The 14,311-nt window shown below is 42.3% G+C and overlaps 1 protein-coding gene across 1 annotated transcript; it reads left to right on the top strand.

Moving 5' to 3' along the window:
• The first annotated feature begins 3,380 nt into the window (after positions 1-3,380).
• On the top strand, positions 3,381-6,607 carry LOC143663155 (coatomer subunit gamma-1-like). The gene is given in 4 exon segments (XM_077136635.1): positions 3,381-4,140; positions 4,375-4,819; positions 4,822-6,162; positions 6,165-6,607. Coding segments are annotated over 4 exon segments (2,613 nt in total). The 5' UTR covers positions 3,381-3,516; the 3' UTR covers positions 6,368-6,607.
• The last annotated feature ends 7,704 nt before the right edge of the window (positions 6,608-14,311 follow it).

The following is a 14,311-nucleotide window of genomic DNA, read 5'->3' on the forward strand; positions in this document are numbered from 1 at the left end:
CTTTAGGACAGTACCATGCTGTTTTGACCACTGTAGTTTTGTAATACGCCTTAAAGTCAGGTAGTGTGAAACTTCAACTTCATTTTTTTTTCTCAGGATACTTTTAGCTATTCTGGGCACCCTGCCCTTCCAGATAAATTTGGTTAATGGTTTTTCTAGTTCTGAAAAAGTAAGTTTTCTCCAGCTGCATCTTAATTGGCAGATGCTCCTTCTCCGAAGCTTCTTCTCCTGTTATTTGTACATTACTTAGGCTAAGCCTTTTTTTTTCTTTAATTTTCTACCAGACTTTGCAAGGCTAAAAATCTTTAGGGGTAGACCCTTCACCTTCTTTTTTCCCTTAGGAAATCATGATGCCAAATATGATGCCAGAGTCTACCAGGGTGTCTTTTTTATAGCAATATTGTACTCCCCAAAATGTTGCACTTTCTATGTGTGAGAGGTGTGGCATTCATAGTTTATGCAAATGTTTTGCAGTTGTTGTAGCTGAAACAATGGCTTTGTGGATTCTGTCTCCTTTTTCTTGATGTGCTGATCAGTAATATATGGAAACCACAATAGGGAAAGTTTTGATGTGGTAGCGATAATTGTGCACACTTTGCCATTGTTTAGACCCTCCCTTTCAAGAAGACATCCAGGGACACTGTTAATGGAGAGTCAACTGACAATGTCAACTTCATTCCTCAATTTAAAGATGTTTGTGTAAAGGATATTGCATTCAGTTGTCTCTTTGTGAACTCTTGTTTCTGGCAACATTCAGCTCAAGACTATTGCTTGCCTCTTCCCCCATGCTCAGCTTTGATAGATCAGATGAACATCAAGATTGGGTGAAATAGCCTGGGGGAAAAGAAACTCTTTTTCAGTCTATTGAATACAGAAGCATAATGTACAGTACTGGCTAAGTTTGCTAATAAGTCTCTGGAGTGACAGAGTTTATTTAAAAGATGTAGAATGCTGGTGTAAAAGGAAAAAAATTAAAATATGCTTAAAATTTTGAATGTATGATTTTAAAATGTATACTGTGGTGTATAATTAGTAGTGCATAATATCTTAATGGAAATTTATCTCCCTACCTGAGAAATTTGAAAAAAAAGAAATAATGTGTATATCTACATTTTGACCAGTACTAAATAGAAACATTTTGAGTTACCTAAGCCATTGCCTGCTGCTTTTGCTGAATTTGGTACCTCATTTTAACCAATTGTTCTAAGATATCAGGCAATCAGACTGATTCACTGATAGCAGTTCCATGGCTAGGTATGAAAAGCAGCTGCTTGTATCCAGCAAATGGTGAAATTCTTGTAGGAGAAGGTAAAAACAAGTTGGCCCAGTGGCCTGAACTATAGGCTGTATTCCTGTCAGTGATAGAAGAATTGGATATAAATAAAAGCCCTATTCTTGGTGTGTATACTGACTCTTGGACTGTTAACAATGACTTTGCAATTTTGTCTGGCAAGTTGGCCATAGATACTTGAGTTAAAATGGAGCCTTTTGTGGGGTGCGGCTCCTTGAAAATCTTTATGGGGAATTCCAAGGGCAAATCAAGGTGGGGCAAAGTTGATAATCACCAAAGAAACCCTATGCCAGCATCTGGAGGTAGCTGGAATCAAGTTGATACCCTGGTTTGATCTCTTGGAGTGGCAATCTGGGTCCATGAAATGAGTAGACATGGGGGATCTCAAGCTATGGAGTGATGGGCCAAATAATAATATATACCAGAGGCCCTAACTGAAGCACAAACTGTAAATAATACACTGGTTGCTTGTAGTTTGCAGTTAGCCTTGGGAAATATTCTCAGTGGAGAAGGTCCAGTTGAGTTCCAAGGGAACTCAAAATGAATAGTGACAGAACAAAACAAATTCTAGGTTTTGTTTTGCATACTGACTGAAGCTGTTTTGGTTTGCTAAAGCTGCAGAATGCAATATACCAGAAATGCGTTAGCTTTTACAATGGGGATTTATTAGTTTACAGATTTACAGTTCTAAGGCCAGGAAAATTCCTAAATTGAGGTATCAAGAAAAAAGAGGACTTTTCTGAAGAAAGCCTGGTATCTGGGGTTCCTCTGTCACATGGGAAGTCACATGGCTGGTGTCTGCTGGTCCCTTGCTCCCAAGTTTCTTTGCTTTTAGCTCTGGTTCCTGTGGCTTTCACTCTATGCCTTGCAGGCCCTTTCGGTTTCATCTCGGGGACATTTCTCTCTTTCTCTCCAAATGTCTCTGCCTTTTATCCTCTCATAAAGGACTCCAGTAAAGGATTAAGACCCACTTTGAATGGGTTAGGTCACATCTCAATTGAAAGAACCTGATCAAAGCTTCCACTCAAAATAGTTTTGCCTCCACAGGGATAGATAAGAAGAACATGGCCTTTTCTGGATACATAACATCTCCAAACTACCACAGAAGCCAATGTTGCTAATCCTATTAAAAAATAAACCTGAACAAAGATATTGTACCACTTTGGTCCTTTTAGTTACATTTCTTTGTATTAAAGGACTCACTTCTCTGCCCATGTGCTGCAACAATGGGCAAAGAAGCATCACACTCAATGGATCTAGCATATTCCTATCACCCTCACAGGAGTGGGTTAAAAGGCAATTAGAATATACAAACACAATAATTGCTTTAAAAGATGAAGGGGTGACAAAAGATTGGACTAGTCTACCACCTCCAGCTTGTGTTTTGCAGCTTAACATGAGAGGGACTATAGGTGCGTCTCCATTACATAAATTATGATGCTTTTGTAGTGCAAGTAGGGAAAAGAGAATGGGGGTTGATCCAGAAACTTAATTACAAGTCTTCCCTAGTTTACCACAATTTTCTTTTTCAATGATGACTCAGTAGTCCCTAGAACAACCAGGTCTATAATTAAGGGTCCCAGAGGCTAATAATATTCTGAAACCAGATGCTATGTCTGCTAATTTGAAACCAACTGCAAGAATTCCAAAGAAATTGTATAGATTATCCCTCCACATACCTTGTCAAGTTGAAGCTAGCTACATAAATGTTTTGTTGCCTAGTGGACAGTAGAGCCCCATTTTTTCTCTGCTTACCAAGTCCAACCAACTATAATTGGGAATGGTGTGAAGGGAAAGTCCAGGCATGTCTCATTTTGCTACCAGCCACACGGACCAGCAACAGTGGTTGAACTAGAGCAACCTACTTTGGAGGAAAAAATTTGGATTAAATTTAACGATAAATGAAAGAAAGGTGAAATTGTTGCTGAAAGGAAACTAGCCAATAAATTGCTGTTACAAAAGGGAAAAACCTATTTTAATTTTGGAGAGGCTTTAAAAGGCTAAGGGCAAAAGAATAGTATTCTGTCTCAGCTTCAACATACATATGTTCAAGAATATATACGCTAGCGCGGCAGCCGGGATGTGCGCAGGCGCAGAGCGCAAGGTGACGTGTCTGGACCGAACCTCGGAAGTGGCGGGTGTGTAACAACCGCGGCACAGCTGCTCCGAGCCGCGCCAGGCTGGCAGGGTATTTATTGCTGCGTTGTGCCCCCGTCGGCATCGCCATGCTGAAGAAATTCGACAAGAAGGACGAGGAGTTGGGTGGAGGCTCCAACCCATTCCAACACCTTGAGAAGAGTACAGTACTTCAGGAGGCACGTGTATTTAATTAAACTCCCATCAACCCTCGGAAAGGTGCCCACATCCTCACCAAGATCCTTTACCTCATAAACCAGGGGGAGCATCTTGGCACCATTGAGGCAATCGAAGCCTTCTTTGCTATGACCAAGCTCTTTCAGTCCAATGATCCCACACTCCGTCGGATGTGCTATTTGACTGTCAAGGAAATGTCTTGCATTGCAGAGGATGTCATCATTGTCACCAGCAGCGTCACAAAAGACATGACTGGGAAAGAAGACAACTACTGGGGCCCAGCAGTGCGAGCCCTCTGCCGGATCACTGACAGCACCATGCTACAGGCCATTGAGCGCTACATGAAACAGGCTATCGTGGACAAGGTGCCCAGTGTCTCCAGCTCCGCCCTGGTGTCGTCCCTGCACCTGCTGAAGGGCAGCTTCGATGTGGTCAAGCACTGGGTGGACGAGGCCCAGGAGGCGGCATCCAGTGACAACATCATGGTCCAGTACCACACCCTGGGGCTCCTGTACCACGTGCATAAGAATGATGGCCTGGGCGGGCCGCGGTGGCTCAGCGGGCAAGAGTGCTTGCCTGCCATGCCGGAGGACCCCGGTTCGATTCCCGGCCCCAGCCCATGTAAAAAACAAACAAACAAACAAAATATAATAAAATAAGAAGATGTTTCCCTTTCTTCCATCCTTCCTTCCTTCTCTGTCTTTCTTTCCTTCCCTTCCTCCCTCTCTCTTTAAAAAAAAAAAAAAAAAAAAAAAAAAAAGAATGATGGCCTGGCTGTCAATAAGATGATCAGCAAGTTCACTCGGCAAGGCCTCAAGTCTCCCTTTGCCTACTGCATGATGATCCGGGTGGCCAGCAAGCAGCTGAAGGAGGAAGACAGCAGCCATGACAGCCCACTGTTTGACTTAATTGAGAGCTGCCTGCACAACAAGCACGAGATGGTGGTATACGAAGCCACCTCCGCCATTGTCATCCTGCCAGGCTGCAGTGCCAAAGAGTTGGCCCTCACCGTGTCAGTGCTCCAGCTTTTCTGCAGCTCAACCAAGGCCGCTCTCTGCTATGCTGCTGTCCACACCCTCAATAAGGTTGCCATGAAGCATCCATCCACGGTGACAGCCTGTAACCTGAACCTGGAGAACCTGGTGATGGATTCCAATCGCAGCATTGCCACACTTGCCATCACCACCCTCCTCAAGACGGGCAGTGAGAGCAGCATCAACTCATGAGGCAGATCTCCTTTATGTCAGAGATCTCTGATGAATTCAAGGTGGTGTTTGTCCAGGCCATCAGCGCCTTGTGTCAGAAGTATCCTTGCAAACACGCCATCCTCATGAACTTCCTGGTCACCATGCTGCGGGAAGAGGGTGTCTTTGAGTATAAGCGTGCCATCGTGGACTGCATCATCACCATCATCGAGGAGAACTCGGAGTGCAAGGAGACAGGGCTGTCACACCTATGCGAATTAATCGAGGACTGCGAGTTTACAGTGCTGGTCACCCACATCCTGCACCTCCTGGGCCAGGAGGGGCCCAAGACCAACAACCCTTCCAAGTATATCTGCTTCATCTACAACCGAGTGGTCCTGGAGCACAAAGAGGTCCGGGCAGGTGCTGTGAGTGCTCTGGCCAAGTTTGGAACCCAGAATGAAGAAATGTTACCCAGCATCTTGGTGTTGCTGAAGAGGTGTGTGATGGATGATGACAATGAGGTGAGGGACCGAGCCACCTTCTGTCTCAATGTCCTGGAGCAGAAGCTGAAGGCCCTCAACGCAGGCTACATCCTGAATGGTCTGACGGTCTCCATCCCTGGTCTGGAGAGGGCTTTGCAGCAGTGCACTCTAGAACCCTCAGAGAAAACTTTTGACCTCAAGTCTGTCTCCCTGGCCACCATACCCATCGCAGAGCAGAGAACAAAAAGCACCCCTATCACAGCAGTCAAACAGCCTGAGAAGGTGGCAGCTACATGACAGGAGATCTTCCAGGAACAGTTGGCAATGGTGCCAGAGTTCTGTGGGCTAGGCCCCCTTTTCAAGTCCTCACCTGAGTCTATGGCCCTCACCGAGGCGGAGACGGAGTACGTCATCTGCTGCACCAAGCACACCTTCACTGACCACATGGTGTTTCGGTTTGACTGCACTAACACACTCAACGACCAGACCTTGGAGAATGTCACAGTGCACATGGAGCCCACTGAGGCCTATGAGGTCCTCTGCTGTGTGCCTGCCCAGAGCCTGCCCTACAACCAGCCTGGGACCTGCTATACGCTGGTGGCGCTGCCCAAGGAAGACCCCACAGCTGTAGCCTGCACGTTCAGCTGCATGATGAAGTTCACTGTCAAGGACTGCGACCCCACCGCTGGGGAGACCGACAATGAAGGCTATGAGGATGAATACATGCTGGAAGACTTGGAGGTCACTGTAACTGATCACATACAAAAGGTCATGAAACTGAACTTTGAAGCAGCCTGGGATGAGGTAGGAGACAGGTTTGAGAAGGAGGAAACTTTCACCTTGTCTACCATCAAGACACTTGAAGAGGCTGTAGTCAATATTGTGAAGTTCCTGGAATGCATCCTTGTGAGAGATCAGACAAAGTGCCAGATAGCAAGAGCACTCACATGTTGCTCCTGCCCAGTGTGTTCCAAGGTGGACACGACATCCTGATGTGCTCCTGGCTGCTTCTTTTGGACACGGTGACAATGCAGATGACAGCCAGAAGTGTGGAGGAGCTGCCAGTAGACATCATCTTGGCATCTGTGGACTAGTGGGCCAGCCTGTGTGGGCCCAACTCCTATCCCTTCCCCCCCAGCACTACACAGAAGTCATGCCTTCCTCTTTGAACTCAGTGGAAACCCCTACCCTGACTTCTGTATTCAAAAAACAATTAGGAATCATTGAGGATTCTGTTTTAAGATTGTCTTTTCTTACCCCCTCCCCAAACTAGGAGATTTTTTTTTAAAGAGATTATTTTAGTTTCCCCTGCTGCCCTGCCTGCTGGGCAAAGAACATCAGAAATGAAATGAATAAAATGTTTTCAACTCTTGTTGAATTTCTGTATCCTCAAAGAAACTATCTTATCCCTATAAATAAATTTGCATGTATTTATTGAAAAAAAAAGAAAGAATATATACACTGGGAAGAAGGACTCCTGACAAAATCTCCTTCTCTTATGAAAAGCTGTGACCTCAAACTGGGAGAAAATGCTTCCAGGAGTGGTCCATGTCCTCAAAATGGATGAAAAAGGGAGTTCAAACTTGACCATATAGAAAAACACTAATGTGCTATGTCTTTTGGTTCTTGTTTCACAGATATTATCCCTATGGAGCAGAATGACCTAAAGATTTAGATTTGAGTAATGATAAATTGATTACAGTTCTTGAACATTCATCAGTTATATTATCTTAAAGTTAAGATAACTGTATATCGGGGGAGAAAATTGTAAAGACAGTATAAAAAATGTGAGAAAATTTTAGCTGGCATTATTGAATGGTGCCATTGTCTATTTAAATCCATATAACCCCTCACTATTTGTTGCAAATGTTTAGAGTATGTATGTGCATTTTCACTGTAAGGAAAGTAATTTCCATCAAACTGAGGATAATAATTTTGTCCGAAAAAGGACATGACCACAGATCAGAGTGGTGGACTATATTATGAAAGTTAATCCGACAGGTCTGGAATTAACTTGAGCTGTTTTTCTAAAGTTCTTGAATGACTCTGATCCCTGGTCAAGGCAAAAAGCATCCTGATTAATAGTACAGTTTTATAACCATGTGTATGTGGAGCTTTGGGTGTTTGCCATTTGTACCATCTTGTCAGCATTGATTGCTATTATTAGTGAAACTGGTATTTTGCACCTGGCCTCAGCTCTGCTGTTGAAGCTGGTCACTCAACAGGACTATGCCTACATAACTAGCAAAATATTTAAACCCCCAGCCAAGACTCCATTTTGGGCTCTGTGATGGTTAGGTTCTGGTGTCAACTTGGCCAAATGATTATGTGCAGTGATCTGGTTAGGCAAGTACTGGCCTGATAATTGCTGCAAGGGTATTTCTGCTGGTTGATCAAATCATCAATTATTTTATTGCATCTGTGGTTGATGATCCAGCAATATCATTGCTAGGTATCTATTCAGAGGACATGAGAGCAAGGACACAAACAGACATTTGCACACCAATGTTTATAGCAGCATTATTTACAATTACCAAGAGATGGAAACAGCCAAAACATCCATCAACAGATAAGTGGCTAAACAAGCTGTGGTATATGCATACAATGCAATATTATGCAACTGTAAGACAGAATAAAGTCATGAAGCATGAAACAACATGGATGGACCTTAAGGACATTATCCTGAGTGATATTAGCTAGAAATAATAGGACAAATACTGTATGGTCTCACTAATGAGTGAATTTGGAGAATTTCAGTTAAGAACAGAGGCCATTAGGAGATAGAAATAGGCTACATATTGGGTAATTGGAGCTGGAGGGATACAGATTGTGCAACACAGACTAATTGTAAAAATTCAGAAATGGATAGCACAATACTACCTAATTGTAGCACATAATGTTAGTACAGTGAATGAAGCTGAATGTGAGAATGATCGAGGAAAGAGGGCTGGGAGCACAAATGAAACCAGAAGGAAAGATAGTGATTGATTTGAACAGAATAAAAAGGTATCTGCAAAGTCCTTTGGGGGAACGGCAAGAAAAGGGGAAAATTCAACTTCCCCATTTGGAAAATTCCTGATATTCTCACAAGCAGTGGGGATAACCAAATCAATAGACTGAACCCTCAATCTTGGGGTTTGTCCATATGAAACTTATCCCTGCAAACGATAGACTAAGCCTATTAAAATTAGGCTGAAGAGTCACCCCCAGAAAACCTCTTTTATTGCTCAGATGTGGCCTATCTCTTTGTCAGCCATACAGCAAACAAACTCACTGCCCTCCCCCTCTCTACATGTGACATGACTCCTGGGGTGTAAATCTCCCTGGCAACATGGGACAGAAATCCTAGAATGAGCTGGGAATCAGCATCAAGGGATTGAGAAAACCTTCTCGACTGAAAGGGGGAAGAGAGAAATGAGATAAAGTATCAGTGGCTGAGAGATTCCAAACAGAGTCGAGAGGTCATCCTGGAGGTTCTTCTTATGCAATTTATAGATATCCCCTTTTGAATTTAAGGTGTATTAGAGAGGCTAGAGGGAAGTACCTGAAACTGTAGAGCTGTGTTCCAGTAGCCATGTTTCTTGAAGATGAACGTATAATCATATAGCTTTCATAATGTGACTATGTGAGTGTGAAAACCTTGTGTCTGATGCTCCTTTTATCTACAGTATGGGCAGATAAGTAAAAATATGAATTAAAAATAAATAATAGGGGAACAAATGTTAAAAATAAACCGAGTAGAGGAAAATACTAGTGAACAATGAAAGGGAGTGGTTAAGGGGTATAGAAAAAAATAGGGGGAACAAAGTTTAAAATATATTGAGTAGATGGAAATACTAGTGGTCAGTGAGAGGGAGAGGTAAGGGGCATAGTATGAATGAGTTTTTTATTTTTATCTCTTTTTCTGGGGTGATGCAAATGTTCTAAAAATGTTTGTGGTGGTGAATATACTACTATGTGATGATATTGTGAGCCATTGATTGTCCCGCATGCATGGAACATTTGTATGTTAAGAATGTTCATGTTTGTATGGTTTTTTTTTGGTTTGACAATAAACAATAAATTTTTTTAAATAGGCTTTGTATGAGCAACCAAAAAATAAATAATTAAAAAGCTTTTTAAGGTTAAAAAAAATGGAAATGTTATGTTAGAGATAGGGCTCAAGCAGATCCTGAAGGTACAAGTAGGTTACAAATAATTTACAAGTAAGTGGCCCAAATGCCCATGGTCTCCACTCCTACCACATTACCTTCTCTTTCTCTGACTAGAGCTCTGGCCTCTTGAGAAGTTCCTTATAGTCAGTTGACTGAGGAAGAGCAAATCAGGCATGGGTTTACAGATGGTTCTGCTTGATATACAGGGACCACTCAGAAATGGACAACTGCAGCACCACAGTCCTATTGTGGACAGTGGTGAGGGAAAATCCTCCCAGTGGGCAGAGCATCAAGCAGTGTAGCTGGCTGGTCATTTTGCTTGGAAGGAGTACTGGCCAGAGATGCATTTGTATACTGACTCATGGGCTGATGCTTCTGGTTTGGCTGGATGGTCAGGGACTTGGAAGGAGCATGATAAGAAACTTGGTGACAAAGAGGCCTGGGGGAGAAATATGTGGACAGACCTCTCTGCAGTGGGCAAAGATCTTGAAGATATCTGTGTTCCATGTGAATGCTCACCAGAGGGTGACTACAGCAGAGGAAGGTTTTAATAAACAAGTAGATAAGATGACCCTTCCTGTGGATACAAGTCATCCTCTTTCCTCAGCCACTCGTGTCATTGCCCTATGGGCTCATGAACAAAGTGGGCATCATGGTAGGCATAGAAGCTGCATATGCGTTCAGTAACATGGACTTCCACTAACCAAGGCTGACATGGCTTTGCCCACTGCTGAATGCCCAATCTGCCAGCAGCAGAGACCCACACTCAGTCCCCAATATGCCATACTTCCCCAAGGTGACCAGCCTGCTGTCTGGTGTCAGGTTGATTACATAGGACCACTTCCATCGTGGAAGGGGTAGCAATTTGTTCTAAGTGGAATGGACACATTCTCCGGATATGGATTTGCATTCCCTGCACACGATGCTTCTGCAAAAACTATCCTACACAGACTTACAGACTGCTTTATCCACTATCATGGTATTCTACACAGCATTGCTTGTGATCAAGGCACCCACTTCACAGCAAATGAAGTGAGGGAATGGGTACATGCTCATGAAATTTTCTGGTCTTACCATGTTCCCCATCATCCGGAGCAGCTGGGTTGATAGAATGGTGGAATGGCCTTTTGAGGGCCCATTTACAGTGCCAACTAGGTGGCAATACCTTGTAGGCTTGGGGAGCGTTCTCCAAGAGGCTTTGTATGCTCTACATCAGTGTCCACTCTTTGGTGCTGTTTCTCCCATAGATAGGATTCACAGATCTAGGAATTAAGAGGTGGAAATGGGAGTGGCACCACTCACTATCACTCCTAGTGATCCATTAGGAAAATTTTTGCTTCCTATCCCTGAAGCCTCAAGCTCTGCTGGTCTACAGGTCTTAGTTCCAAAGGGAGGAGTGCTCCTTCAAGGAGACACAAGAATGATTCCATTGAACTGGAAATTAGGACTGCCACCTGGCCACTTTGTGCTTCTCATGTCACTGAATCAACAGGCACGAAAGGGGATGACTGTTCTTTCTGGGATGATTTACCCTGAGTTTCAAGGGGAAATTGATCTGCAACTACTCAATGGGGCTAAAGTAAAGTTTTCCTGGAATACAGGAGATCCCCTAGGGTGTCTCTTACTACAGCCATGCCCTGTGATTAAAGTCAATGGAAAACTGTACCAATCCAATCCAGGCAGGACTACCAATGGCCCAGAAACTTCAGTAATGAAGGTCTGGGTCACCCCATGTTCTAGTTTGTTAGCTGTTGGAAAGCAACACAGCAGAGATGGATTGGCTTTTAATAAAAGGGGATTTATTTCATTAGTTCTTCAGCAGAAAGGCAGCTAACTTTCCACTGGGGTTCTTCCTTATGCAGGAAGGCACAGGGTGATCTCTGCTGGCCTTCTCTCCAGCCTCTGAGTTCCAACAACTTTCCCCAGGGTGATTTCTTTCTGCATCTCCAAAGGCCTGGGCTGAGCTGTGAGTGCTGAGATGAGGTATACTGAGCTGCTTGGGCTGTGCTATGTTGGGCTCTCTCATTTAAGCACCAGCCAGTTAAATCAAACATCATTCATTGCAGCAGGAATGCCTCCTAGCCAACTGCAGATGTAATGAGCAACAGATGAGGTTCATATACCATTGGCTCATGTCCACAGCAACAGAACTAAACACCTTCATCTGGCCAAGTTGACACGTGAACCTAACTACCACACCCCACCTGGCAAAGGACCATGACCAGTTGAAATGCTTGCTGAGGGTAAAGGGAATGTGGAATGGGGAGTAGAAGAAGGTAGGAATAAACATGAACTACAACCATGTGACCAGTTACAAAGATGAATACTGTGACAATATGAATATTTCCTCCCTGTTTTGTTATAAGTTTATTTGCATTTGTACATAAGCACGTCTTGTTTCCTCTTATCATATGACATAAGTTGTATTGTTCATGTTATAGTATTTAAGTCATAGGGTATGAAGTTTAAGAGTGAATGCTACCCAAGGATTTGCACCCTATTCTGGAAAGATGTAGTCCATTTCCGATTGTATACAGGGCAGTGGAGTATTGTTAGGTGAAACATATGTCTGTTATTGTGTTCTGTTTGTAAGTTAAGTGTGTTGCTAGGTGATATATATTGCTGCCAAGCTGACAAGGGGTGGACTGTGATGGTTAGGTTCTGTTGTCAACTTGACCAAATGATTATGCCCAGTTGTCTGGTCAGGAAAGCACTGGCCTGATGATTGCTCAAAGGGTATTTCATGACTGGTTGATTAAATCATCAGTCAATTGATTGCATCTGTGGCTAATTACGTCTGCCATCAGCTAAGACATGTCTTCCACAACAAGGTAATCCAATCAGCTGAAGGCTTTTAAGGAAGAAGAGAAACTCTTTCACTGCGTCTTCAGTCAGCAAGCCTCTCCTTTGAAGTTCATCCAGACCCTTCATCAGAGCCACCAACTTCACAGCCTGCCCTATGGATTTTGGGCTCTTCAATTCCCATGATTGTATGAGATTCTTTCACAAGCCTTATATTTTCAGATCTTTCCTGTTGGCTCTGTTTCTCGAGAGAACCCTGACTAACACAGCTTCCCTGTTTCCAAAGTGTTATATCAGTGGTTCCTGATCAGGGAAAGAAACTGCATCTGATGTAGCCCTTAAAAAGAATGGAAAAGGGAACCTGCCCCTGGCCTCTCCAAACTTGTTGTTGTGAAGCAGTCTTTGACTCTGAGGCATATCCTTAGTTCAATGTTGCAACATTGTATCCTTTTCCTATTATAAACAACAGATTTATCAACATTGTCATTTTGAGTCCTGTGAATCTTTTTAGCAATTGAACCATGTTAATGGGTACTTTAAGTGCATGTATAGATATTAAATATTTAAAATAATCTAAGATAATTAGGGCATGTGGGTTAGATTATCATCAGGACCCTATTTTTGATAAGAGGAAGGAAATAAAGGGTGACAAAGGGATATAATATTACCTAGTTTGGGAGAATAATGAGCAAAAATAATAAGCAGACAAAATGAAAAAACAAAAAAGGAAAAATAATAAGCAAAATATTTTAACTTTAGAATGCTATTACTTTAATGGGAAATCCAAAATGCCTACTCCTTTTATAGTTGGAACTATCCTCAACACAAATCAGTTTGTTTGAAATGAAAATACTTTTCTAAACTTTCAAGTGCTATGATCCATGTATGTAGTTGGCCAAGAATATGGTCAGATTGCAATAAATGATCTTGTAACATGATCCTAGAGTTTCCCCTCAACCCTAGGTCATGTCTAATATGAAACTGTGGGGAGATTTAAGGAGCAATGCTCATCAATAAATTGGCTTGCTTTGTGAAATATTTTGTAGCATCCAACATGAATTCAAATGGAAAGAAGCTGGAAACAGAAATCACCCACCGATGAATTTTCGGTTTTTAAGTATAAGTTAACTAAGGCTAGGGCAAAAAGTTTTGAGAGAGCATAAGAAGAACATTTGGATTTAGCAGATAAGAATATTAATATTTAAAGAAATAAATCATTTAGTTGGAATGCTAATTAATGTCAAATCAGTATACTATATTAGTACTTGGTAATATTTTGAAAACACAGTGTAAAAGCAAAACTGTTTTCACCCTAAACTGTAGAAACTAGGGTATTTGTATTTGAACAGGGGGCAAAATCCTGAATGAAGTTATAAACCTAGAGGAGGTTTCTGGATGGAATGATGTATATGGGTGGAGGCTTAAATTGGACCCTACTTACAAACATAATTTGGGACCAAATATCATTTTAAACAATTACATCATAGAACTACTGAGTAATGCAAGGCCAAAGATGGATACTGCGGTTATCTAATGATTAAATAAATATTACACAGTAACAGAACACAGAGTTCTTGGCTTTGACAAATAGTTCTCCACCCACATACTGGAAATCACACAAGCAGCAACTGCCATGAAATTATGAATGATTCTGTCTACCCATTACTTGCAAACAGAGTAGACAGATTATTGTGAAACTTCATAGTCATTAGTCAGCATTGGTTGAGTATTTTTTAATGTGCCGGACCTTGTATTGACTGTTAGATGTAGCATGTACTTATCACAATAATACGACAACATTATCTCTATCTTACAGATGAGGATCTGAGGAACATAGAGGATAAATGACTTGTTAAAAATGACCCCAGCATTTTTACTTCAGAGCCAGAGCTTTTAATCACTGTTCTCTAAAACTAGTCTCCATTGGCCTTGTTTAAGGATCTGTGCAGGTTGGCTAGTGGGAGTAATGGAGAAGGAATTTCTGAAAGTAATAAAAAAGCTCAATAAACTTTTTTTTTCTTTCAAGATGCAGACGTTTTTATTGGCCAACTTTTCCCCAAAGGGCAATCAGCATCTGCTGCC

Source organism: Tamandua tetradactyla, chromosome 19 (genome assembly GCF_023851605.1).
Source record: "Tamandua tetradactyla isolate mTamTet1 chromosome 19, mTamTet1.pri, whole genome shotgun sequence".
NCBI lineage: Eukaryota > Metazoa > Chordata > Mammalia > Pilosa > Myrmecophagidae > Tamandua > Tamandua tetradactyla.